At 36.2% G+C, this 25,851-nt stretch overlaps 1 protein-coding gene across 1 annotated transcript; it reads left to right on the top strand.

Annotated features, from left to right (window-relative positions):
* The first annotated feature begins 2,763 nt into the window (after positions 1 to 2,763).
* On the top strand, positions 2,764 to 25,057 carry Cyp9a20 (cytochrome P450 9a20). Its single transcript, XM_089734223.1, has 11 exons — positions 2,764 to 2,895; positions 4,836 to 5,039; positions 5,493 to 5,656; positions 5,918 to 6,055; positions 7,160 to 7,362; positions 19,594 to 19,729; positions 21,661 to 21,756; positions 22,378 to 22,599; positions 23,509 to 23,609; positions 24,142 to 24,310; positions 24,549 to 25,057. Exons 2-11 carry the CDS (start codon positions 4,840 to 4,842, stop codon positions 24,713 to 24,715), a joined length of 1,596 nt encoding a protein of 531 aa, XP_089590349.1. The 5' UTR covers positions 2,764 to 2,895; positions 4,836 to 4,839; the 3' UTR covers positions 24,716 to 25,057.
* The last annotated feature ends 794 nt before the right edge of the window (positions 25,058 to 25,851 follow it).

The raw sequence follows: 25,851 nt of genomic DNA, 5'->3' as shown, positions 1-25,851 counted from the left end.
TACTTTCATGTCATCATCTTTGGAATGGCGACGTTTGGTGAAGCGCACCACCACCTGAAGTGATGACCACGACCACTCTGCCAAGAGTGCACGCGACTGAGAAGAAGTCATCATCTTTTATCATCCAAATCATTCAGTTCTAGGTTTTGCTAATGTTACTCTACAAATAACCAAAGAAAATGGAAACTTTATAATTTATTTCTGGCAATATGTCTGTCTGCATGTCACAGCACAATTTACTTGAATATTCTTGGGACTTGGAAATATAATTAGTATTGAAAGTAAATAGTAAGTAAATAGTATTCAAAGTTTGAAATTAAACTATGTTCTATAATATTTTTTTATTTATTGCTTAGATGGGTGGACGAGCTCACAGCCCACCTGGTGTTAAGTGGTTACTGGAGCCCATGGACATCTACAACGTAAATGCGCCACCCATCTTGAGATATAAGTTCTAAGATCTCAGTATAGTTGCAACGGCTACCCCACCCTTCGAACCGAAACGCATTACTGCTTCACGGCAGAAATAGGCAGGGCGGTGGTACCTACCGGTGGCACGGACTCACAAGAGGTCCTACCACCAGTAAAATGTGAATTTAATGTACACTAAAAAACTGCAAAAATAAGTCTACGATGTATCTAAGACCTTCGCTGTATATTTCACTGGCCCTAAGAATCAATTACCTAGAACGTGGCAGCTTGGCAGTATCCCTAGCATTGCTGACATCCACAAGCGACGATGACCACTCACTATCAGCTGGGATGTATGCTTGTCTGCCTAAAAAGTCAATAAAAAAGCTAGGATATTCTAGCTAGTTCACAAGAGACCTATTTCCATGACCCTGCCGAATGCTACTGATACACATGAATCCAATATTATTTGACACGTTACCTGTCCGTTGAACCATAGTGTTTTAGTTTATAAAGGCTGCGCTTGAAAAGCTCTAACACGTTCCTGGATCATATGTGCGTCCGGGGACACATACAACTTCTAAAACAAATAATTCCATCCACATCAAACTTGCTGGGATGGTGTAGCAGTAGTAGTGCTATAGTAAGAAAAACATAAGGACGAACATTTTTGTTTTAATACGGTTTTATTAGCTTCAGACGTATGTATGTTAGTATGTATGTTTGTAACGGAATCTTTGAACATGATTTTGACCCCCTTCCAAACGTCGGATTAACGAAATTTGATATACTTATTAAAGATCGATGACAATTCAATATTAGAAAAAATATTGAAAAAATTGAAATTTATCTAAAAAATGAAAAATAAAATAAAAAATGTAACAAAATACGCTTTTATAGAAAATCCATCGCTTAATATTATTCAAAGTTTTTTATAGAAACTATTATTTATTTATGAAATCAGAAATGATTTCCTAATGAACTCTAAATAATTAAATCGTTGTGGTCTAAAAGACGAAACGTCTGATGCATTCGTATTGAGCGATACGACTGTGCCGGTGTTTGAATCCAGCAGGTAGGTACTAATTTTTGTAATGAAATCTGTACTTAACAAAATGTTCAGAGATGATGGATGAGAAAGGAACATCGTTTAATATAAATCAAAACCGCAAAAATTTTAATTTGCGTAATTACTGATGGTAAGGCGTCTGGTGACCCATTTTCATTGTGCCTTATTGCCCACGGAAGGTCTACTCACTGGAGGACTAAAAACATTGACAACAATAGCTGTAATTATTTTTGTACGCAGTTCCACACTGCTGTAGAAGAAGACACAAGTATATTTTCGGCTTCTAGAGGATCATCAAATAACTGAACTATATTACTTGTCGGCTTACCAAGATTAACAATCTCAGGGTGGCTGCAATTACATTACATACTTACATTACTGCAATTACATAGTTCTAGACAAATCCTTCTTCTGTGCAAAGCTTATAAATTTTCATTCTGTATTTGTGAGCCTTTACGGGTTATATTGATAGAAGGATATCCTTCTATAAAGGGCATTATTGTCTCCTCAATGATAATACATTCAAAAAGTATGTAAACTCTTAAAATTCGTGATGCCAATGTTCAAAACCGGCTTTTCTTTATATGTTTGTTCATTCGGATCCCAAGAAGCGTCATTACCAACAAGGTGCCAACAACGTAATATTTTGTGAAGCAATTATATTTACACTGTGATATATAGGACAGTACTAAACTGTATTACGACTCCAATACGATCCCAATCTGGGAAACTTTACAATGCCCATCAACATATCAAATATGCAGAAGCAAAAATGTCCATCTACACTCATGTCCCATATATATTTCAGGGAAGTAAAGCCTATATCCGTTTTTTTGCATTATATTACCATTTGAGAGCTTGCAAAAAGTCTGTTGGAGTTGCGGCACAGTTTTTCATTTTCCTTTAGGACAGAATAACGCATTAAATACAAGCCAAGCCCAACTCAATTTGCTGGCAAATTTTGATTTGACTTTGATCCGATTACCACCAAAATTAACTAATTGACCCGGTAATTTTCACGTTGCCTAAATATGGGTTAGGCCGTTCGATAAGAAGCATACAGAGAAATACAAATCGAAATATATATATAGAAGATTTGCCTAGTCCTGTTATTGGTTCTAAATGCCTAGAAATACGTTTTAGGGTTATCACCACAGCCTGTGTTTTCTGTCAAAACACTGCCAAAGATAAGCTCTCAGAACGCCCTTTCGGAACCGCCAAAGAATCTTTTTCATTAAAACAAATACATTTTCTGATTATAAGAGTGATTTCAAGGTTAAACACATCATTTGATGACCGTGTGTTCGATTGTGAACACGTTAATCTGAAGTAAGAAATATTTTATTTGAGCGGTGACTTTTTATAACATTTATTATTGTATTAGTGAGCAGATTACGAGTATAATTATATCAAAGGTAAATTAGCAAATAATTATAGATGTTATTTTTCGCTCTATTTCATGTCTGTAAATTAAATTGCTGAGGTCTCTCGTTGCGTCCGCATCACTCTAATTCTAGTGTATAAATTTCAATCATATTTTTTTGCTTTATCCTTAAGTTCTTAGTCCTGTGTCTAAAAATGTTTTTATGAAACTGAACTGTTTGTTTTATATAGTCAAACTTCTGCCCAGAGTGAAAGCAGTGACTACTTATATTATTTTCGATGACTTTAGCCAAATCAAATATTTTTAAGAAACTCAGGACTGTCATTGTCGAATATAGAACTATTATACAGCTGTATGTATGCGACGTGCATCAGATTATATTGGAAGGCTTAGAAAGTATTGGTGATTAAGTTCAATATACAATGCACGGGTCTAACCACACCTTGTTACTGTATCGAAATAAATAAAACCTAAAACTACGGAAATATTTTGAAAATCTAAGTCTATTGGGTAATAATAATCAATGCAACCCATATTGTTCTTTATTACGTAAACTTTTTTTTGTCACTCATTCGGTTATTACTCGCTCACGGCACACGTCTGATCTGACTGTACGAATTTTTCACTCTTTCCTATTTCTTAATCATCAAATCTGCGCTATTTACGAAATGAATCTATGAGTATAAAGGTTAAACATAGACTTAAGGAACTTAAAGTGCAAGATGTTCGTATAGACATCGTTCTTTTAATATCCTTCATTTATATATCTCGCTTGCGAGCGATATAAATCTATCCAATGAACAAATTCAATTTTTTTATGTAAATTTCGAAATTTTATTGTATAGTAAACTGTACCACCGACACCAACTGAAATCAACTGAACAGAGAAAATTCCTTTCTAACTAGAGAATAGAACTTCCAACGTGGCACATCCAGACATAAAGTTTACAAGAGAGTAGACGCGAAACGCTCATAAAACTTCAAATTAGCGCTGACAATTCTACAAATTCGCTTAAATTGTACCGAAATGCTCCTGTTGACCGCGCCAAGTGTCTGCTTCTAGTGATTAACCTAATGAAACAAGGTCAACTTATTTGAGTTACAAGCAATCGAGCTACTTCTTTCATTTTTAATCATATCAAACTGATTAACAGGGGCGGTCTGGGTAGCTCTGCTTGATACCGGAGTTCATGATCGTGCCTTTAATTTTTCCAAAGCTACGAATACTACAGGAGTGCAGTTACCAATATTTTGTCCAAAAAATATTTGACTTAGAAATGAGCGAAATTGGCGTATGAAAACTTACAATTTAACGACAAGTATTTCTAAAATCCAAGAGAAACAAAATCCAAGACAACAAATACTTAGACATGTTCCATTATTTTCTCACTCTAATTTATGGTGAATAAAATAATATGCTTTTCCTTGTACGGGCAAGTATTGAATAATGGAATTGACTGCGGGAATCACCGGTAATTTCATTCATAACCAATTCTCATATATACGGGGATTCCATCAAGTTTACTCACTCGACACGAAGTAAGCCGAGAGCATTTACGCTTGTTTAAATCAACAAATAATTTACGTCTGCTCTATTAAATGCGTACTATGTACAATCACGTAAACAAAATCTCTGTGTGAAAGAACTTGAAGCCACTTATCAAAATCAGTCATAATCTATTTTTTCGCTCGGGTATCTGTTTGTTTTGAAGACCTGTGTGATGACACAATTGCGTCATCAAAACACACTTTGAGATACGAAGCATAAAGTTAAAAATATTGTTGTTTTAAATGAGAAACTTGCGGTTGAGGACTCCTTCAATGAAGGAAAGGTCTACCTGCCGGTCAATGGCATGGGATTTTAGGCACACTTGAGACCGTTCGAGAGATTTATTTGCGTGAATAATGTGCTACAGACTTACAAAATAACGCTCTATATATATATATATATCTTCTTTTTTTTGTTTACAGAAAAATGATTCTCCTCATTTGGGCCATAGTGCTCATTGCCGCCTTCGTGCTGTTTTACAAACAAGCCTATTCTTTGTTCAGCAAGCAGGGAGTGAAGGGCTTCACTCCGCTCCCGTTCTTGGGCAATATGGGGCGTATTGTAATAAAAATGGATCATTTCTCGGACCATATACAAAGTTTATACGATTCATTTCCTGAGGAAAGGTACGATTTGTTCATTGCTGTATATGACACACGAATGAGGCACTGGCTCGTGGCTTGTATGACGCTTGATGAGCTCGCACTCTCCGCACACATACCTACATAGCTAGTTCTGTTTCCCGTGCTTCTGTACGTCAAGCACGAAAATCTATCGAATTCGTAATTAAAATGTATCGAGTCCTCGATACGACAATCAAAGGTAGAATAGCCCGTTAATGTTATAACATAATTCAAATCTAAATCTCAATGCGACAGTATTTAGAACGTGGTGAATTTAGACATTCGCCATCAAAGACAAACAGTGAGAATCTATTTAAATACGCTCTCGTTTGTTATGAAACCGTTTTCCAATATTTCTTGTCGATCTTAGTTTGTTAGATGATAAAGCCCTTATTAATCATGTCTCAGTTAAAACACCTGTGATCCCAATGTATTGATCGAGTCCCTTATTACAAGGTTCGTCGGAAGATACGAATTTCTAAACCCAATGGTTATAATTCGTGACATTGAGTTACTGAAGAAAATCACGGTTAAGGACTTCGAGCATTTCCTGGACCATCGGACTATCATCAACAAGGACACCGACCCGTTCTTCGGAAGGAGCTTGTTCTTCTTGAGAGGTAAATTTCACAGCCAATTTGCGTTACCGGGAATTTTCACTTAGCAAAAATCTGTAGGAGCTTCAAATTCGACCTAAGCATTTGATATCACAATGCGACGGTAGGCAGCGGCTTGGCTCTGCCCCTGGCATTGCTGAAGTCCATGGGCGAAGGTAACTACTCACCATCAGGTAGGCCGTGTGCTCTTCCGCCAATACTACCAATAAGGGCAATAAAAAAACAACACTACTGTGTAGTAACACCAGTTTCATTATAATTCAGATCAAGACTGGAAAGACATGCGCTCAACGCTTTCCCCGGCGTTCACCAGCTCCAAAATGAAGCTCATGATGCCATTCATCGTTGAAGTGGGAGAACAGATGAATAAAGCGCTAAAGCAGAGGATACAAGAAGCAGGGGGTAAGATTACTGAGATAGATTAGATAGATAGATAGATTCGATAGATTAGAATAGATAGATTCCAGTATTAAGTAAATACGAGGCATTATTTCTGGTGGTTTCATCAGTAATTATTGAACAGTATCTTTTTTTTATTGCTTAGAAAGGTGGACGAGCTCATAGCCAACCTGGTGCTAAGTGGTTACTGGAGCCTAAGTTCTAAGGTCTCAGTATAGTTACAACAGCTGCCCCACCTTTCAAACCGAAACGCTTTATTGCTTCACGGCAGAAATAGGCAGGGTGGTGGTACCTACCCGTGCTCACAAGACATCCTACTACCAGTTATTACTCAAATTATAATTTTGCGGGTTTGATTTTTATTACACGATGTTATATTCCTTCACCGTGGAAATCACTCGTGAACAATTGTTAAGTACGTATTTCATTAGATAAATTGGTACCCACCTGCGGACTTCGTACACCGGTGCATCGCTAGATACAAATGCACCGGACGTCTTATGCTTTAGGCCACAACGACTTCAACGTTTTGTATTAAGGCGATTGTATCGGCTCTGATACCACATAACTTTAGGGGAACCGAGAAGCTATACCATTCACCTATCTGTTTCAAATGTCTACAGTATAGCTACGACGCCCATGAAATCACTTGAGTCCTATCTACTGCTTTTGTATTCTAAACTTTCTTAGGACACAATGACATCAAACTATTTATCAATGCAAGTTTCACGATTTAGATTTTGAACTTAATCTTCTATATAATATAAAAATGAATTGCTGTTCGTTAGTCTCGCTAAAACTCGAGAACGGCTGGACCGATTTGGCTAATTTTGGTCTTGAATTATTAGTGAAAGTCCAGAGAAGGTTTAAAAAGTAGATAAATATGAAAATTTTGTTTTTCCTTTGATGTCCCCCCCCCCCTCGGACGGATTCCTTTTGTTTGTTTTAAGTTTATTTTATACAAAAGTTTAGGTCTTTTATTTATCGATAGAGGCACTACGAAGTCTGCCGGGTCAGCTAGTTAATAAATAAAATAGCTCTTCTGTAAAAACGTCACTGGAGAACTTAACTTGACTTACATTAGATGTAACGTCATCACTTTGACAGTTGGCTACGTGGACATCGACTCCAAAGACCTGACCACTAGATACGCCAACGATGTGATCGCGTCCTGCGCCTTCGGTCTGAAGGTCGACTCCATCACCGAGGAGAACAACCAGTTCTACGCGATGGGGAAAGCCGCTTCCACTTTCAACTTCAGGCAGCTTCTCATTTTCTTTGGTCTTGCATCTGTGCCGAAGCTTGTGAAGGTAAGATGTCTTGGAGTATTTTATCCCTAATACGTTTTGCGACAGATAGTCCGAAAGGGTTTTATGTTTTATTTACTTGTCTATATATTTATTTACATTTTACACAAATATTAACCATGCCAATTAATGCAACCCAAATTTTTCCAGAGGAAGGAGAATTATCTTTTTCAAGATTTATGTTTTTAGTTGTGCTGAACTGACTGCGATTAGTTGCCAGCATACATCAGTTTCCATACTAAAAGTCCAAAATGTGACACAAGTTACAAAGTGTAGAGATAAGTTTGAGAAAATCATGTTAAATGGTTTTAAAATCTCTTCATTACGGATGAACTTCTACTGCTAGACATAGGCCTCCCCCAAGGTTCGCTATATTGGATCCTACGCCGCCCACATCCAGTGATTTTCCACGACCTTCAGCAAATCGTGAGTTCACCGTGGGATCATAACCCACGCTGCATCTTTCAGAACGATTTGGTCCAAACGGACATCAGAACCACGCAACCCTTCAGGCTATTTCAGTTACCATGTTTCTCCTGCAAATCTCTTCATGCCTCATTCGACCTGTCCGGAAAATTCTGGAACACATATTTTGCAAAAACTCGCTTGATAAGAAAATCTATATATAACTAGTCAGGTCATAAGTATTGTCACACAGTAAAAACTTTTCTTTTAGAATGTTGGCCACAAAAAAGTTTATTGAACCCGAATTTCGAATTGTTCATGAAAATAAAAATGTATATGTCGGCGTTAAGCCACGATTTACACACAAAGTTCTTTTACAATGAAAATACAATACAATTCTATAAAACTTTAACATTACTTGTTTACAACAAAAAGCCACGCCTGAGTTATTCAGTGGTTTTTACACAATTAGCCATTTTGTTGGTTATAGCAACTACAACTTCTTTTATACAAACAAATGTAATTACTGCGAAACAATTCACAAAACATAGCTTAATATTCAAAATACATATTTTAGTGATTTTACATGACTCACATTTAATTTACTGTACATGAATTACTTTTAAGCAATATTAACTAACATTGTTATTATCCAGCCTAATAATAGATGGCGCCAACAACATCATTGCATAACAATTACAATACTTAATTAAATTATTAGTACTGTTAATTATAATATAAATTATTATTAATATTTATGCTTTATTCATATTTAATCATTTATACAGTCATTTGTGTTTTTAAACAATAATATAAACATTAAACATATTCTGAACATTTTCACATCAAAACAGTGTCTGCTAATTATTAAATATGGTAGATTAACAGTTTTGTTGCTAATAATTAATAAATATTAACATATAATAAACTAAACTATATATTATTATGTTAATTATTGCCAACAGTGGCGTTTGCGCCCATACGGCCATACTGATTCCAGCGCGTCCCTTGCGCTGTTTTAGCATTTCACATAACAGTAAACAAGGCATATCCCCTACTGGGATCTACCCAACACACAAGGCACTATTCACCCTTACGAGATCTAGCTAACACACAAGAGGATTACCCAACACACAAAGCATCACCCATACGGGTCTAGTTAACTCGCAAGCCATCACCCTTACGGGATCTAGCCAACTTACCAGGTATCACCCTTACGGGATCTAGCCAACACACTCGGCATCACCCATTCGGGATCTAGCCAACTCACAAGGCATCACCCACTTGGGATCTAGCCAACTCACAAGGCATCACCCACTTGGGATCTAGCCAACCCACAAGGCATCACCCTCTCGGGATCTAGCCAACCCACAAGGCATCACCCATTCGGGATCTAGCCAACTCATAAGGCATCACCCATTCGGGATCTAGCCAACTCATAAGGCATCACCCATGCGGGATCTAGCCAACTCATAAGGCATCACCCATTCGGGATCTAGCCAACTCATAAGGCATCACCCATACGGGATCTAGCCAACTCTCAAGGCATCACCCATACGAGATCTAGCCAACTCATAAGGCATCACCCATACGGGATCTAGCCAACAAGACCAGGATTAAGGATTCGCATGGTGGCCCGCCAGCGTTTTAGGAAGGATAATTGGATAGGAAAATAAAAGTAGCCACTTTAACAAATTATCAATCATTTTACAGCAGAACAAATCTCTCTGCCCATACGGTCAATTTTTCAGTTATCAGAATCCTCTGACATTAAGAGGATAGATTTACCTGTATCAAACCTTTACCATTACCAAACCTTTACCTTTACCTTTACCAAAACACATTGGATGGCAGAGACCGCTCGTCCATCCATTTCTCACCAGCTGATTCAACTTCCCCTAATACATCATTCAGCGGACCATTTCCAATTTGCTTTATTTTAATGGCAGGTAGGGAACATCATCCTCCTAATGCCTCTGCATTTTTTGTTTTATTTTTGTGCTGTAGCTTTTAATCAACTGTAATTCATATAGCTGCCTGTTAGAGCTTATTAAATTATATTTTACAAACATGTGACATTTATGACCCATCAATAGTTCAGCATGCCTGTTGACCATGCTCGTTCTCTTTGCAATAATGTGGTACTGAATTTCATACTGTTCACAAGTTTTTGAAACTCCTGAATTATCTTTTATCTTGGTGAACAGTGAAAAGTGACAGGGTTCCAATAATGTAACTAAGGTTTTAAAAACAGAAATCACATAGAGATCTGTGCCATACTTTTTCTTGACTAATAATAAAGCAGCACCCCCACTAGAAACCTAGGGTGCAGAGAGTTAATCACTCATCCAAAAATAAATAATTATGAAAGGAAAAGTAATAATATGGAGCTGCTGAACAGGGATGAGCTGTCTCTTATTATGGCATATTATTAAAAGTTTATTTTTATTTTTATTGTAATATGCTTAACTCCTCACAATAAACAGGAGACATACAGTATGTACAGCGTTGTACTATCCTATCCAAATTAATTATTTCAAATCCAACTTTTATCTGCCTGATCACCATCTATGAAACATGATTTGCAAAAGTTACATGATGATTGAATAATGACTCCAAACTTGAGCGTTCACTGGATAGAAACTTATAAAAATAGATAAGTTCTCCTCAAAGAGTGCAACACTGAGAAGTTATTTTTTAAAAGATTAAAACCTATTAGGAAGTCAGCAAGACTGTCAGTATTACCATATGATTATGATTACCATATGAAATTCTATAATAGTTCTAATATTTTTCTCCATTAAAAGTCACAATGCTTTGTTTTGAAATCAGTTGACCCCTTATGCTCAAAAACTTTACATGAAGTTGTTTAGCTTACTAAACTAGATCTGCAATGATTTAAGTCTTATTTGTGGTGATACGTTTGTCATCTTGACGGCGGTAACAAGTTGTCTCGAAATGACGCAAGTGACGCAGTAACCACATTTAAAACCTTAGTGTTACTAAAAGTGCCACGAAAACTGAAGGAATCATTATGTGATTGTGATAAAACTGAGTTATGTTTAGATTATTAACATTATATTTACAGAATATTTTCAATTTGACGCTTTCGGAACGTTTTTAGAATCGATATTATTTAGGAAGCGAAATACATACCACAGCGTATTTCTTAATAACTTGGATCGAATAAATTTAAGATAAATACCTGAAATCAGTATTTTTACCATCTCAGCGTCAGTAGCTTTTCCAAAACATCCACGGTCTAGAACTCATTTTAAATATCCACATCCTTACTGAATGCATGGATCAGTTCGTCCCTCACTTGCTCCAATGCGGTTCAATACAAAGACCAGATATCGGCTTATGTCTTGCTTGTTCTTTTGAACTCGATGTTCATGCGATGAAACAATTAGCTTCATGATAGTTTCCACATTTCCGCATCGGTCTTGATGTCACGCCCTCATCAGAGTTGAACGGCGGCAAATAAAAGTTATAATGCCACCGCAAGGGTACAGCATTTGCAGCTATCATCACTTTTCGCCTTTTTAATACAGGTTGAGAGACCCATCACTTGTTCAACAGTGGATTGCTTCATTCGGGGGCTTACGATTGATTTTGGGGCTGTGATCCCACTTCTGATGTCGGCGTTAAGCCACGATTTACACACAAAGTTCTTTTACAATGAAAATACAATACAATTCTATAAAACTTTAACATTACTTGTTTACAACAAAAAGCCACGCCTGAGTTATTCAGTGGTTTTTACACAATTAGCCATTTTGTTGGTTATAGCAACTACAACTTCTTTTATACAAACAAATGTAATTACTGCGAAACAATTCACAAAACATAGCTTAATATTCAAAATACATATTTTAGTGATTTTACATGACTCACATTTAATTTACTGTACATGAATTACTTTTAAGCAATATTAACTAACATTGTTATTATCCAGCCTAATAATAGATGGCGCCAACAACATCATTGCATAACAATTACAATACTTAATTAAATTATTAGTACTGTTAATTATAATATAAATTATTATTAATATTTATGCTTTATTCATATTTAATCATTTATACAGTCATTTGTGTTTTTAAACAATAATATAAACATTAAACATATTCTGAACATTTTCACATCAAAACAGTGTCTGCTAATTATTAAATATGGTAGATTAACAGTTTTGTTGCTAATAATTAATAAATATTAACATATAATAAACTAAACTATATATTATTATGTTAATTATTGCCAACAGTGGCGTTTGCGCCCATATATACTTTTAGAATTTTACTCATTTTTAAATATGGAGTGGACGCTTAAAGAAGACCGTGTTGCAGCTATTGCGTTGCATCGTTGCGGTTACGCGCCAATTATAATTTTTAACATACTGAAAAATTTGAATATAACCAAAAGATTCGTTTATCGTACCATCAAACGATACAATGAAGACTCTAGTGTAGATGACAGGCTAAGAAGTGGTCGCCCTCGGTCTGTTAGGACTCCAGCAGTGATAAAAGCAGTGAAGGCGCGAATTCAAAGAAATCCCAAACGTAAGCAGAAACTGTTGGCCCTTCAGATGGGGTTAAGCAGAACCACGGTGAAAAGGGTGTTAAATGAAGACTTAGGGCTTCGGGCATATCGAAGAAAAACAGGACATCGTTTGAATGCTCGTCTAATGGACCTGAGACTGAAGAGATGCCGCACTTTGTTGAAGCGGTACGCGGGAAAAAAATATCGAGAAATTATTTTTTCGGATGAAAAAGTTTTTACCGTAGAAGAGAGCTACAACAAACAAAATGATAAGGTGTACGCACACAGTAGTGAAGAAGCGAGCAACCGTATTCCGCGTGACCAACGAGGTCATTTTCCATCCTCGCTCATGGTATGGTTGGGAGTTTCTTATTGGGGCTTAACAGAGGTACATTTTTGTGAGAAAGGTGTAAAAACGAATGCAGTTGTGTATCAAAATACAGTCCTGACGAACCTTGTGGAACCTGTTTCTCATACCATGTTCAATAACAGGCACTGGGTATTCCAACAAGATTCGGCGCCAGCTCATAGAGCGAAGAGCACACAAGACTGGCTGGCGGCGCGTGAAATCGACTTCATCCGGCACGAAGACTGGCCCTCCTCCAGTCCAGATTTGAATCCGTTAGATTACAAGATATGGCAACACTTGGAGGAAAAGGCGTGCTCAAAGCCTCATCCCAATTTGGAGTCACTCAAGACATCCTTTATTAAGGCAGCTGCCGATATTGACATGGACCTCGTTCGTGCTGCGATAGACGACTGGCCGCGCAGATTGAAGGCCTGTATTCAAAATCACGGAGGTCATTTTGAATAAACTTTAGTGTCATAAGAATCTATGTTTTGTTAAGTTCATTTTGGTATATGAATGGTTACATAATGAATAAACTTGTTTCAATTATTTTACATTAAACATGTGACAGAATTTATGACCTGACTAGGTATATAAAAATGAATTGCTGTTCGTTAGTCTCGCTAAAACTCGAGAACGGCTGGACCGATTTGGCTAATTTTGGCCTTGAATTATTTGTGTTAGTCCAGAGAAGGTTTAAAAGGTAGATAAATATGAAAATGCTCGGAATTAAATAAAAATAACAATTTTGTTTTTCCTTTGATATGTCCCCCATCGGACAGATTCCTTTTGTTTGTTTTAAGTTTGTTTAATACAAAAGTTTAGGTCTTTTATTTATCGATTGAGGCACTACGAAGTCTGCCGGGTCAGCTAGTATTTTTATAAAAATAATAAAAATTCTTTATCCTCGCATATCCTAAAACTCGTATCAAACACTAAAGTAGTGTTCATACATTATTGTATACTACCGAATCAAGGTCAGGTTCCGCTCTGACTATTGCTATTACGTGAATAACACCGATTCATCATTATTGAACGCTTGCAATATGCCACGACATTTCGCTACGGTACTCTATAAAAACAGTTTCAAAAAAATGATTTCTATTTAGCCAGTACATGCATAGTTAAATGCGTCTAAAATTCCCAGTGCTTTACAAATTTGTAGGACATGTTAATAAATACGTTAAAATATGTTAACGTATTTTTAAGAAAACCTTAACATTCGCTTTTTTTTCAATAATAATTTATGTTAGATTTTCTACTCTAACTTTGTTTATGTATTAGAAGTTATTGAGCTTCGTTTGCTGAATTATTCACGCAATTCTTGTGATGCCAACAATATCCATGTGGCTTGTCTAATAATGTGGCAAGCCTTCCTACATTAGCACATAGCTCATATTCATCTCCGGTAACCGTACTCGTCAAACTCGACAAAGAGGTCGATGTGCAACCTAACCAATGCATCAGCCCGCTGAGTTTCTCGCCGGATCTTCTCAGTGGGTCGCGATTCCGATCCGGTAGTAGATTCATTCGCGAAGCAGTTGCTCTTGAGTTGTTAGGTCTCCTTCGGAGGCGCTCGGGCAGCTGTTAGCAAATCCCACCCCTCCTGGCTGAGCCTTTGCTCGCCCACCCGTCCTGGTGAAACTGGAAAGTCCTCCGGGCCAGTAATCCTTCAATCATAAAAAAGCTCATATTCAGTTGCAATATGCTATAACCAAATTCAGCTTTTGTTGTCATTTCGTGTTCACGATCGCGGGTCACTCTGCAGTAATGTCGCATTGTAAATAACATCAGCAAATCGCATTTGAAAGATTCCTTTGTTATTTGATAATTACAGTTCATTGACCAGATAATATTTGAATGGTTTCTGACCTTGAGGGTCCGTGACGCATTACGGACCGTCATCTATACATACGATAACGGGAAAATGTACATCACTAGACAAACTAATAAATTCAATCAATAACGATCAAATCAAATCAAATCAAATTTTTTTTATTCAACATAAATGAAAGTACATACTTGTTGAACGTCAAAAAGAACTACCGCCAATTCACAAAAACTAGCCTCCGTCCTGAGAAGAACTGGCAAGAAACTCAGCGGGCATATTGTCTTTTTTCTTTTTTTTAATATTAGATTTTTTTTAAATATAAATTTTTACAATGAGTATTATAACGTAACAATTATTGCAATATTAAAATGCCCGGAGCGAGCAACTCATTCCCACTTTGTGCAATCTTCTAGATCAAGTTCTAAGGTCTCAGTATAGTTTTACAACGGCTGCCCCACTCTTCAAACTGAAACGCATTGCTGCTTTACGGCAGAAATAGACAGGATGGTGGTACCTACCCGTGCGGACTCACAAGACGTCCTACCACCAGTAATTACGCAAATTACAATTTTGCGGGTTTTATTTTTAAGGCTACACGATGTTATTCCTTTACCAATATTGCCATCAATATGCTGATTCTCTTCTCCCTTCGCCAGAAGAGAATCTACAACATTGCGTGTCTTTTATGCTCAAAAAAAAACTGAGTAGTAACTCACTTTTGTTTCATAATGATTCACCAAAATTAGGTTCAGATTGACCGCTATAAATTATCTCAGATCTTTCATCAATTGATCATGCTTCTAGAGTATGAGAAGTAGTGGTAGAAGTAAGACCTACTACTACGGTTTTCCAAAACTTGTCTCCAATGCTGATTTGATCTAACCGGGACTTTTTAATGACCGCGATATCATCCACATAGACCATGGCTTGTGTTTCACTAATGGTGAATAATAATTATACAGTATACCTAATTTATTTCAATTCAATTCAAATTCAAAATCATTTATTTCAACTTGGATGTCATCAAAAACACACTTGTTGAATGTCAAAATGTAAAAGAAAATGTTAACTCTACCACCGGTTCCAAAAAAAGCCACAGTCCTGAGAAGAACCGGCGAAACAAACTCAGCGGGCTTTTTTTTTTTTTTTTGTATTTTCTCAACTATTTTCTTTTTTTTTTAAACAAGAAAACATATTTACAGTATACAAAAAAACAAGTCCAAAAAATACAATTCAAATAAATAATAATAATAATGAAAAATGAAAAGGCCAGGAGCGAACGCCTCATTCCCACGTGGTGCCATCTAGTAAAAAATCCTTAACTTTATAATATGCCTTGTTGCACAAACGTTCCTTGACAGTTTTCTTAAATCTATGAACAGGTAGTAGTTGAACGTTTTGTGGGATCTTGTTGAAAAGCTGTACACCCAGCCCCCTGAAAGAGTTGCTTATTTTCTTAATTCGAGCCGCCGGCAACGCAAGCCTATGTTTGTTCCTAGTGTTCACATTATGCAAATCGCAGACTCTGGGGAATTCTACAATGTTTTTACGCACGTACAATAAATTTTCAAAAATGTATTGGGACGCTAAAGTTAGAATTTTGATTTCCTTAAACTTGTCCCTCAAGGATTCCCTCGGGTGCATATTATAAATAGCACGAATAGCCCTCTTCTGCAGGATGAAAATCGTTTCGACATCGGCAGCATTGCCCCATAGCAAAATGCCATAGGACATAACACTATGAAAATAACTGAAATAAACTAGACGTGCCGTATCTTCATCAGTATACGTTCGTATTTTTTTTACCGCAAACGCTGCAGAACTAAGTCTATTCGCTAACTTGCATATGTGAGGACCCCACTGCAGCCTGGAATCAACTGTTATACCAAGAAAAACTGTCGAATCAACAAGCTCCAGTGTCTCTCCACTTACAATGATATTAGTGTCTACTTGTCTAACATTAGGTGTGGTAAATTTTATACATTTTGTTTTTTTGTTATTTAATAACAGATTATTAACACTAAACCAATGTACCACGCGCGAGATAGCATCATTCACATCGTCATAATCTTCCAATTGTCGTTTAATTTTAAACAATAAGGATGTATCATCAGCGAATAATACGACCTCGTGACGGGTTTCAATAAACTTTGGTAAATCATTGATATACACAAGAAATAAGAAGGGACCCAATATGGAACCCTGAGGAACACCCATATTAAGTAAGACACCGGAAGATCTCTTTCCTTTAACGTCTACCTTTTGGATTCTTCCGGATAAATAAGATTTAATAAGTTCTAATGAAACGCCCCTAATACCATAATGGTGTAATTTCCTCAACAATGTATTATGCTCAACACAATCAAAAGCTTTAGATAAGTCGCAGAATACCCCAAGGGCATTATGCGATTCCTCCCAAGCCTGAAAAATATTTTTAATAAGATCTACACCTGCATCAATAGTCGAACGGCCTCTAGTGAATCCATATTGTTTGTTATGAAGCAGGTTATTGGAATAGAAATGGTTTAAAAGCTGTTCCAAAATAATTTTTTCAAAAATTTTACTCAAAGTTGGTAGTACTGAAATGGGTCTAAAGTTAGTGGGGTCAAAAGTACTACCAGATTTAAACAGAGGTATTATTTTACTATATTTCATTAGATCAGGAAACACACCACTATCAATACAGTCATTAAATATTGTAGCAAGGTAAGGTGCGATTATATCAATAATGGATTTTATAACCTTAATTGATATTCCCCATAAATCACCAGTTTTCTTAATATTAATGAGCTTGAAATTATCAATTATGTCCTTTATAGCAATATTTGTGAACTTAAAGTTAACACTGCATTTATCAACATGATCTTGCAGTAATGATTCGGCGACGGTAGGAGATGAAATTAAAGATTTTGTAGTAGAAGCTGGGATATCAGCAAAGTAGCGCTCAAAAGCACTGGCCACTTCTTGATGAGAAGTTATTATTTTATCATTGATTTTCAAAATTGATTCAGCATTGCTGTTTCTGACATTCCCAGTCTCCCTATTAATGATATTCCAAGTCATTTTAATTTTGTCAGGTGCATTTTTTATAAGATTGCCTAAGTGCAATGACTTGGCCAATGTACAGACTTTTTTAAACAGCTTGGAATATTTACAGACATACTCATGAAATGACTTATTATGATTATATGATTTTTCATGATAAAGGTCATATAATCTCTGCCTACTTTTGTGAATTCCAACAGTCGCCCATTCATTGAATGATCTTTTATTATGTAAGATCAGAGTTTTAGAAGTAAAGATGGCACTAAATTCATCATTAATGCAATTAAATAAATCCATGTAGTGAACATTAGGATCTTCACTATAACAAACATTCGCAATTTTTGCCAAAACTTTACCTCTAAACTTCTCCATACGTCTAATATTAATAGGAACAAACTGTAGGTTTCTTGAACTATTAACATCTGTAACAGATTTAATTTTAAAAGATATGAATTGTCCACTGTGGTCTGAACTTAAATGATTAATAATATATTTATGCAAAGGTTTTACGTTTGTGAAAATATTATCTATACAGGTTGCCGATGTGCTAGTTTTTCTTGTGGGCTCTGAAAATAAATTGCTAAGGTTATATGATTTTAACAATGTTCTGAATCTAATAGTGGCATTTGTATTTTCTAATAAATTTATATTAAAATCACCACAGATAAAAATATGTTTATTAGAAACAGAAAGCTTTAATAAAACATGTTCCAATATATTTTCAAAAGAATCATATAACGAATTCGGGGGCCTGTACACACTTACAACAATGAATTGCTCAAGCTCTACACATGCCATTTCAATAATCCGTTCCACAGAGAGGCTCACAATGTCTCTACGTTCCTTACATTTATAATTTTTATTAACAATGATAAGAGAGCCTCCTCGTATAGCATTCTCTCTGCAGAAGGAACTCATAACCTGGTGATTTCTGAATGGATTTAACAGAAAAACGTTGTTTTTGTTAGCTAAGAGTTTAAAATCGAAAAATAGTTGTGCAGATATGTTATTTGTACTTTTTGCGTTGTTTTATTAAGTCGACGAGAAACAGTAGATTAAACTTATAGAAAAAAAGAGTCAAATTAAATAACAATTAGGTATCCTCAACAAATTTTGTAGGATTGATTCATTTTGAATGAGTGCCTAATTTACAAAAGTTTAGTATCCATACTCGTTCTTCATCTAGCAAATTTTTAATGAATTCATTTATCTGAGTCTTTCAACAATAGAACTGTCAATTTGCACCAGTGATTCAAAGCGAGGACTAAGAATATATCGGAGAATGGTCATCAGCATACTTTAAGTATCGCCATCGCTACCCAGCACCTATTGCTGTTAGACTGTAATGTGTGTGGACTACACTCCGGTCACCATTCTCGTCGAACCCGTCGCTTGCGGCGAGGGCTCGACGAGCGAATTAACCCATAGATACAGCAAACTGAGTTTCTCGCCGGATTTTCTCAGTGGATCGCGTTTCCGATCCGGTGGTAGATTCTGCGAAGCACTGCTCTTGCTAGGGTCAGTGATGCTAACAAATGATGAAAGTTAATGGGCTAGGACGGTCCGAATTTTGTTGTTTGGAACTTATATACTACTAGTGACCCGCCCTCGCTTCGCTTCGGAAACATTAAAACACACATGAAACCAAAAAAATAAAATAAAAAAAATGAAAAAAAAGTAGCCTATGTTCATCAGGGACAATGTCGGCTTCTAATGGAAAAAGAATTTTTCAAATCGGTCCAGTAGTTTTGGAGCCTATTCGAAACAAACAAACAAACAAACAAATCTTTCCTCTTTATAATATTAGTATAGAGTATAGATATGCGAGCGTATCTTGAAAATGTCGTAAGCGAGATTCAGACATCTATCAAACATCTTGTGTTATAATAATATGATGGCTACCGCCACAACAATCATCACTAGGTCCTATCCCAATATCATTTTCGTCACGTACCGCAAGCAAAATTTCAAAGGAGTCCTCGCTGTTAGGCCGCTCTTGTCTGTTATTGAGGTCTATAAGCGACGGGAATAACTACCTAAGTAATGCGTTGTTTTGTTAAAGATTCTACGCATTACGCTGTTTCAAAAAGAAATCAAAACCTTCTTCAGGGAGCTGATCTTGGGCACCATGAAGAACAGGGAAGCACAAAACATTATCAGACCTGACATGATCCATCTACTCATGGAAGCTAAGAAAGGTATTTATAACCTTCTGACTAAAATATATATTTTTTTAGAATGCTGGGTACGAGCCATACTGTAACTATACTTGAGACCTTAGAACTTATAATATCTCAAGGTGGGTGGCGCATTTACGTTGTAGATAGATGTCTATGGGCTCCAGTAACCACTTCACATCAGGTGGGCAGTCTACCCAATTAAGAAAAAAAAAAAAATCCAAAGATCTTTCCTGCCTCCCCTGTAGAATGTTCTCTGAGTGTTCCAACATGTCCTACTCCAACGTGATTTGAGGAGAATCTTCAACGGCAGGTCATAGCTAGGCTATGCTCTGGTATTATTGACATTCGTGAGCGGCAGTGACCACTCACCAATAAGTGGACCATATCGCAACCAACTTCGTTGTAACAATAATATTTAAAAACGACGAGTCCAGAGCCATATCATATTAAGTCCATAGACATCACAAAACAAACTCCTTCACCCACAGAATGAGGTCTCATTTGTGATTGTGTAAAAACTCTCTCCGACTCTTCAAAACGGACCCATGATTGATATTATGGAAAATTAAATGCAGACTGGTGATAACGTGACAAACAAAAATCAAATTGTAAAATTATTATACTATATTTTAATTTTACAGAACTGTAATAAGAACTATTTTATCCTCATCAACTGTCAAAAAAACACAATCATATTCATCTTAATTCTTTTTGATTAGATTATTCGTTCTACCTTCATTAATTATACTTGTCTGCAAACTTTGTGATTAGATATCGAAGTATTCTTGTTTATTTGAGTATTATTATCTAATATGTATGTAAAGTAGAAGAATGACTTATGCCTGAGGTAACAATATATACACAAGAAGATTACAAAACGAATGTCACCATCTTGCCTATTTTTATCTCTTACTAGCTGACCCGGCAGACTTCGTAGCACCACAATCGATAAATAAAATACCTAAGCTTTTATATAAAATAAACTTAAAACAACTAAGCAAATAAAACAAAAATAAACTTAAAACAAACAAAAGGAATCCTTCCGACGGGGGATACATCAAAGGAATAACAAAATTGTTATTTTTATTTAATTCCAAACATTTTCGTATTTATTTACATTTTAAACCTTCTCTGGACTTCCACAAATAATTCAAGACCAAAATTAGCCAAATCGGTTCAGCCGTTCTCGAGTTTTAGCGAGACTAACGAACAGCAATTCATTTTTATATATTACTAGCTGACCCGGCAAACATTGTTTTGCCATATATAAGATTTCTAGGGAATTTCTAGTGTAGAAAAAAATCTAACTTATTGTAAGTGTGTAAGGATGTGGTAAATGAGTGAAAGAGGTATGTAGTGCTGTGAACGATGAGGGAATATATAATAAAAATAGCAAAACCTCATTCAACCACATAATACCTCATTATAACAAAAAAAAATGTCCAAATAAAAAAAAATATGTTAGGGGTGGACAACCCTAATCACTTAGGGGTATGAAAAATAGATAGTAGCCGATTCTCAGGCTTACTGAATATGCATAAAAAAATTCATGAGAATCGGTCAAGCGGTTTCGGAGGAGTATGGGAACGAACATTGTGACACGAGAATTTTATATATTAGATATAGATATATATAGATATCCACCGACGGCTTGCCATGGCAATGACCGCCATTAAAGGTTTATTATCAGTTAAACGGTGCACTCGGCTGCCTATTTGTCCGAATAATAAAAATAATTAATCCTCGTAATCACAATAGCTATATAACACGTACAACACTCGCTCATGAACGAATTCCAGTCCATTTTTAATTGAAGTAATTAATAACTCAATCTTAAAAACGAACTGTGTACAATTGGTAATGAAGATAACGATCTAGTGGCTAGTGAAGTACTAAATAAATGAAAAAGGTCAATTGGTACCTTTTTGTCAATTTTTTTTTATGCACAGGCAAGTTGAGGCACGATGAGAAATCCACAAAAGACAGCGACGCTGGCTTTGCTACCGTGGAAGAGTCCTCAGTCGGCAAAAAGGATATTAACCGAGGTACTTAATTACAGATTTATATTAAAAGAGTATATGGAATTTTTTTGTATCGACTAATGCGATAGTGGATATGTACATGCACTCAGCACGCACTACGAACGCCTTCCAAGATAAAGGAATAACAATAATAAGTAGTCGTGGCCTAAAAGATAAGACGGCCGGTGCATTCGTGTTGAGCGATGCACCTGTGTTCGAATCCCAGGAGGGTACCAATTTTTCGAATGAAATACGTACTCTGCAAATGTTCACAATTGTCTTCCACGGTGAAGGCATAACATCGTGTAATAAAAAACAAACTCGCAAAATTATAATTTGCGTAATTACTGGTGGTAGGACCTCTTGTGAGTCCGCGCGGGTAGGTACCACCACCCTGCCTATTTCTGCCGTGAAGCAGTAATACGATTCGGTTCAAAAGTTGGGCAGGCGTTATACTTTAAAAACTGAGACATTAGAACTCATGTCTTAAGGTGTGTGCCAGCATTTACGTTGTAAATGCCTATGGGCTCCGATAACCCCTTAATGATAATACAAGTGGTATATGCCTGTGGGATTTAAACGTTAGCATAGCAATATCACCCGAAGTTGACTAATTACATCTCCGAATTGTCTACCTTCTTACAGTGTGGACAGACGATGACTTGGTCGCCCAAGCGGTTCTGTTTTTCGTTGCCGGCTTCGAAACAGTATCGTCAGCGATGACATTCCTGCTTCACGAGTTGGCTTTGAACCCTGAAGTGCAGGAGAAATTGGTGGAAGAAATCAGAGAAAACGAGAAAAACAACAACGGCAAATTCGACTACAACTCCATTCAGAACATGGTGTATTTAGATATGGTGGTGTCAGGTTCGTTTGTGTAATTTTATGTTTTTATTATTGTTAATTTTTTTTATTGCCTAGATGCGTGGACGAGCTCACAGGACACCTAGTGTTAAGTGGTTACTGGAGCTCATAGACGTCTACGACGAAAATGCGCCACTCACCTTGAGATATAAGTTCTAAGGTCTCAAGTATTTAAATACTGCTTCACGGCAGAAATAGACAGGATGGTGGTCAATACCGTATTTACCATAAGGGCACACGGGGCCCGTGCCCAGGGCCCCCATTCTCAGGGGGCCCCGAAGGACCGACAATTTCTCTCACACATTTATTTTCAAAACATTTTTGTTGGGCACATTACACTTTTTTCACAAATCAGTAATCTTATCAGAAGGTATTTACAAAGCATATACTACGCCATTATATCGATGAGTGCGCCTATTTCAACTGTATTAAAAACCAGCAGCATTCTAATATCATTAATGACACATTATATCATATTGTATTTGATTACCTATAATAAATGGTCATACTCAGTAAAAAAAATGTTATTTATAATTCGCTTTTTTTACTTTCCAAAAGGGCCTCAAATTCTTGTGTGCCCAAGGGCCCCAGCCTGATTTAAGACGTCCCTGGTGGTGGTACCTACCCGTGCGGACTCACAAGAGGTCCTACCACCAGTAAAAAGTTATTACCACCAGTATTAGTTGTAAACGTAGACCGACCAGTGCTTGTTTTACTTTAATTTCTCACCTGTGAACTGTTTGTCACTACCAAATCTATCCTTGCAAATTGAATAATCGACTCGTAAATCAATCTCATCATCATCATCATTTGAACACCCTTAGGTTTATGAAATGTAATTTGAAGACATTTATAGTTACAGTAAAAATACCAGAAAATAAAAGTAGTTAAGTTTATCGCGTTATTTTTCAGAGGTCTTAAGATTGTGGCCACCCGTTATTGCCTTAGATAGAATCTGCGTTAAAGACTACAACTTGGGTAAACCAAATGACAAAAGCAAAGAAGATTTTATTGTAAGTATCCTTACTTTACTATTAATAAAGACAATCAATATTGAATCTATTCTCAATTTGATCACAGACTTTAAGCAATAAGAAAAGATTGACAATAAACAAATAGTATACATGCGTGTGTGTGTGTCAAATACATGGTAGTGTGTATAATGTTTTCCTTTATTGATTTAATGTATTTTTATGCATATTAAAAAAATATTAACATTCTGCACTCCTTCTCTACATTCTCTATAAGTGTGGGAAATTTCATATTCCTCCGTCCGCGCAATTTTCGTAAAAAGGGGTACAAAGTTTTTGCTTCACGTATATAGATAAGTAGCCAACTATATATTACGCATGTACATAAATATCGCTTCAATAGGAAGACCCGACAAAATCTTGACTATGAGAAATAAAATGTGTTTATCTTTTTGACGTGACCTATTTGAAAGACAAAATTCATATTCTTTATGTTGTCTCTCATTTTCACATTCTATGTTACAGATGCTCTAGTGAGTAGTCTTCTTAAAATTAATCACGATATTATATGCAGATACGCAAAGATGTGGCGGTCGGTATACCAGTATGGGGCTTACATCGAGATCCCGAATTCTTCCCGAACCCCCTGAAATTCGATCCCGAAAGGTTCTCAGAGGAGAACAAACACAACATCAAATCCTTCAGTTACATGCCATTTGGTCTGGGACCTAGGAATTGTATAGGTAAGGTAATATGCAATATTCAATCAAGGGTTAACAAACTCAAAGTCTACCTGATGTTAGTGGCTGATCCACACCCCATAGACAATTAATTACAGTATCCACAGAGTTCAAAGATCCAATAAAAATATTTTCATATTTTTATTTATTAAAAAACATAATTTTAATTACTTGCAGTTATTTACGGGTGGTTTAATAAAAAAAAATCATTGTTTTTATTAATTAATGGTATAATTTGTAGGTTCAAGGTTCGCTTTGTGCGAAGTCAAGGTGATGACATACCAACTCCTCCAGCACATGGAGATATCTCCGTGCGAAAAGACCTGCATTCCCTCGAAACTCAGCAAGGAGACTTTCAACCTTCGCCTTCAAGGCGGTCATTGGATCAGGCTGAAGATTAGGAATTGAAACTATTCTGACTAATACTCTCTTCCGCTTCCGTGAATCGTAAATGTAATCAAAACTTCTTTAACGGTTAATCTGACAACCACGAAACTTATAATATTATTATACTTGAGACCTTAGAACTAACTATACTTGAGACCTTAGAACTTATATCTCAAGGTGGGTGGCGCATTTACGTTGTAGATGTCTATGGGCTCCAGTAACCACTTAAAACCAGGTGGGCTGTGAGCTCGTCCACCCATATAAGCAATAATAAAAAAAAAAATAAAAAATCAAAAATCCGGAAACAATAACACCGCTAGACTAAACTGTATTTAAATACTATTAACAACAATACAATTTTGATATATAGTTAATATTGAAGATTAATTTTTGTAGTTTTTTTTTATATCAATAACATTATTACGTGAGACTTTTATTTTGAATTTCAATACGACCAGGAACCACATCCGTACTTCTAATTAATAGATGAAGCACCAGGTGAAAGCAAACTCGTCTACTCGTCTTAGTTAACTAAAAGCAGGAAATATTGTCTTTTTTTGCTAGTGAGGAAAAAACCTAAATCCCATCACTTACCTGTCACAAATAACAAAACCAACCTAGATCAGATTTATGACTGCGACGGCGTAGCTTAGCAAATTGTGTGCTAGTTTTTTTTTCTTTGTATTGTATTTAACTCTATTTTATTTTTGTGTTTCACTGTACATTCATGTACATGAACAATTGAAGACATGAATGGATGAAGGGGATTTGATACAATTTGTTGATTTTGAGAAAACGAGCAACAAACTTTTGTTACTTATAATTTTTCTTCGTAAATAACTCCTTCATCACATGCAATTTCTAAAAATAGCCTTTAAACCCGGAGTGCTAAGGTCTAATATAATTTGTAGGCACATAACACCTTCATTTAATGTAAAAAACGCAAAAATCTTAAAAATGGTACTTAACCCCTTCATCCACTCATGTCTTCGTTTGCGTTCCAAACTGTTCTACATTATTTTGTACACAAGTTGTCCGAATTCAGACAAGTACCTAAATCCAATATGGAGCTCTGTTTGAAACATTATCTATGTGACGTGCTTAATTAATATATTAAGTAACTGTAGAACACGTGAATAGCTCAGTACAGTCGGAAG

The sequence above is a fragment of the Bombyx mandarina genome, chromosome 17 (genome assembly GCF_030267445.1).
Source record: "Bombyx mandarina strain Sakado chromosome 17, ASM3026744v2".
Classification (NCBI taxonomy): Eukaryota; Metazoa; Arthropoda; class Insecta; order Lepidoptera; family Bombycidae; genus Bombyx; species Bombyx mandarina.
The sequence above is the reverse complement of the archived record's forward strand: the minus strand, read 5'-3'. Positions and strand labels throughout refer to the sequence as shown.

Bases quoted from the DNA above. Each gene is read 5' to 3' on its own strand.
- Cyp9a20 (XM_089734223.1), top strand. From the start codon at position 4,840: ATGATTCTCCTCATTTGGGCCATAGTGCTCATTGCCGCCTTCGTGCTG. The intron at 23,610-24,141 runs GTAAGTATCCTT...TATTATATGCAG, and splicing joins AAAGCAAAGAAGATTTTATT to ATACGCAAAGATGTGGCGGT. The intron at 24,311-24,548 runs GTAAGGTAATAT...TATAATTTGTAG, and splicing joins GGGACCTAGGAATTGTATAG to GTTCAAGGTTCGCTTTGTGC.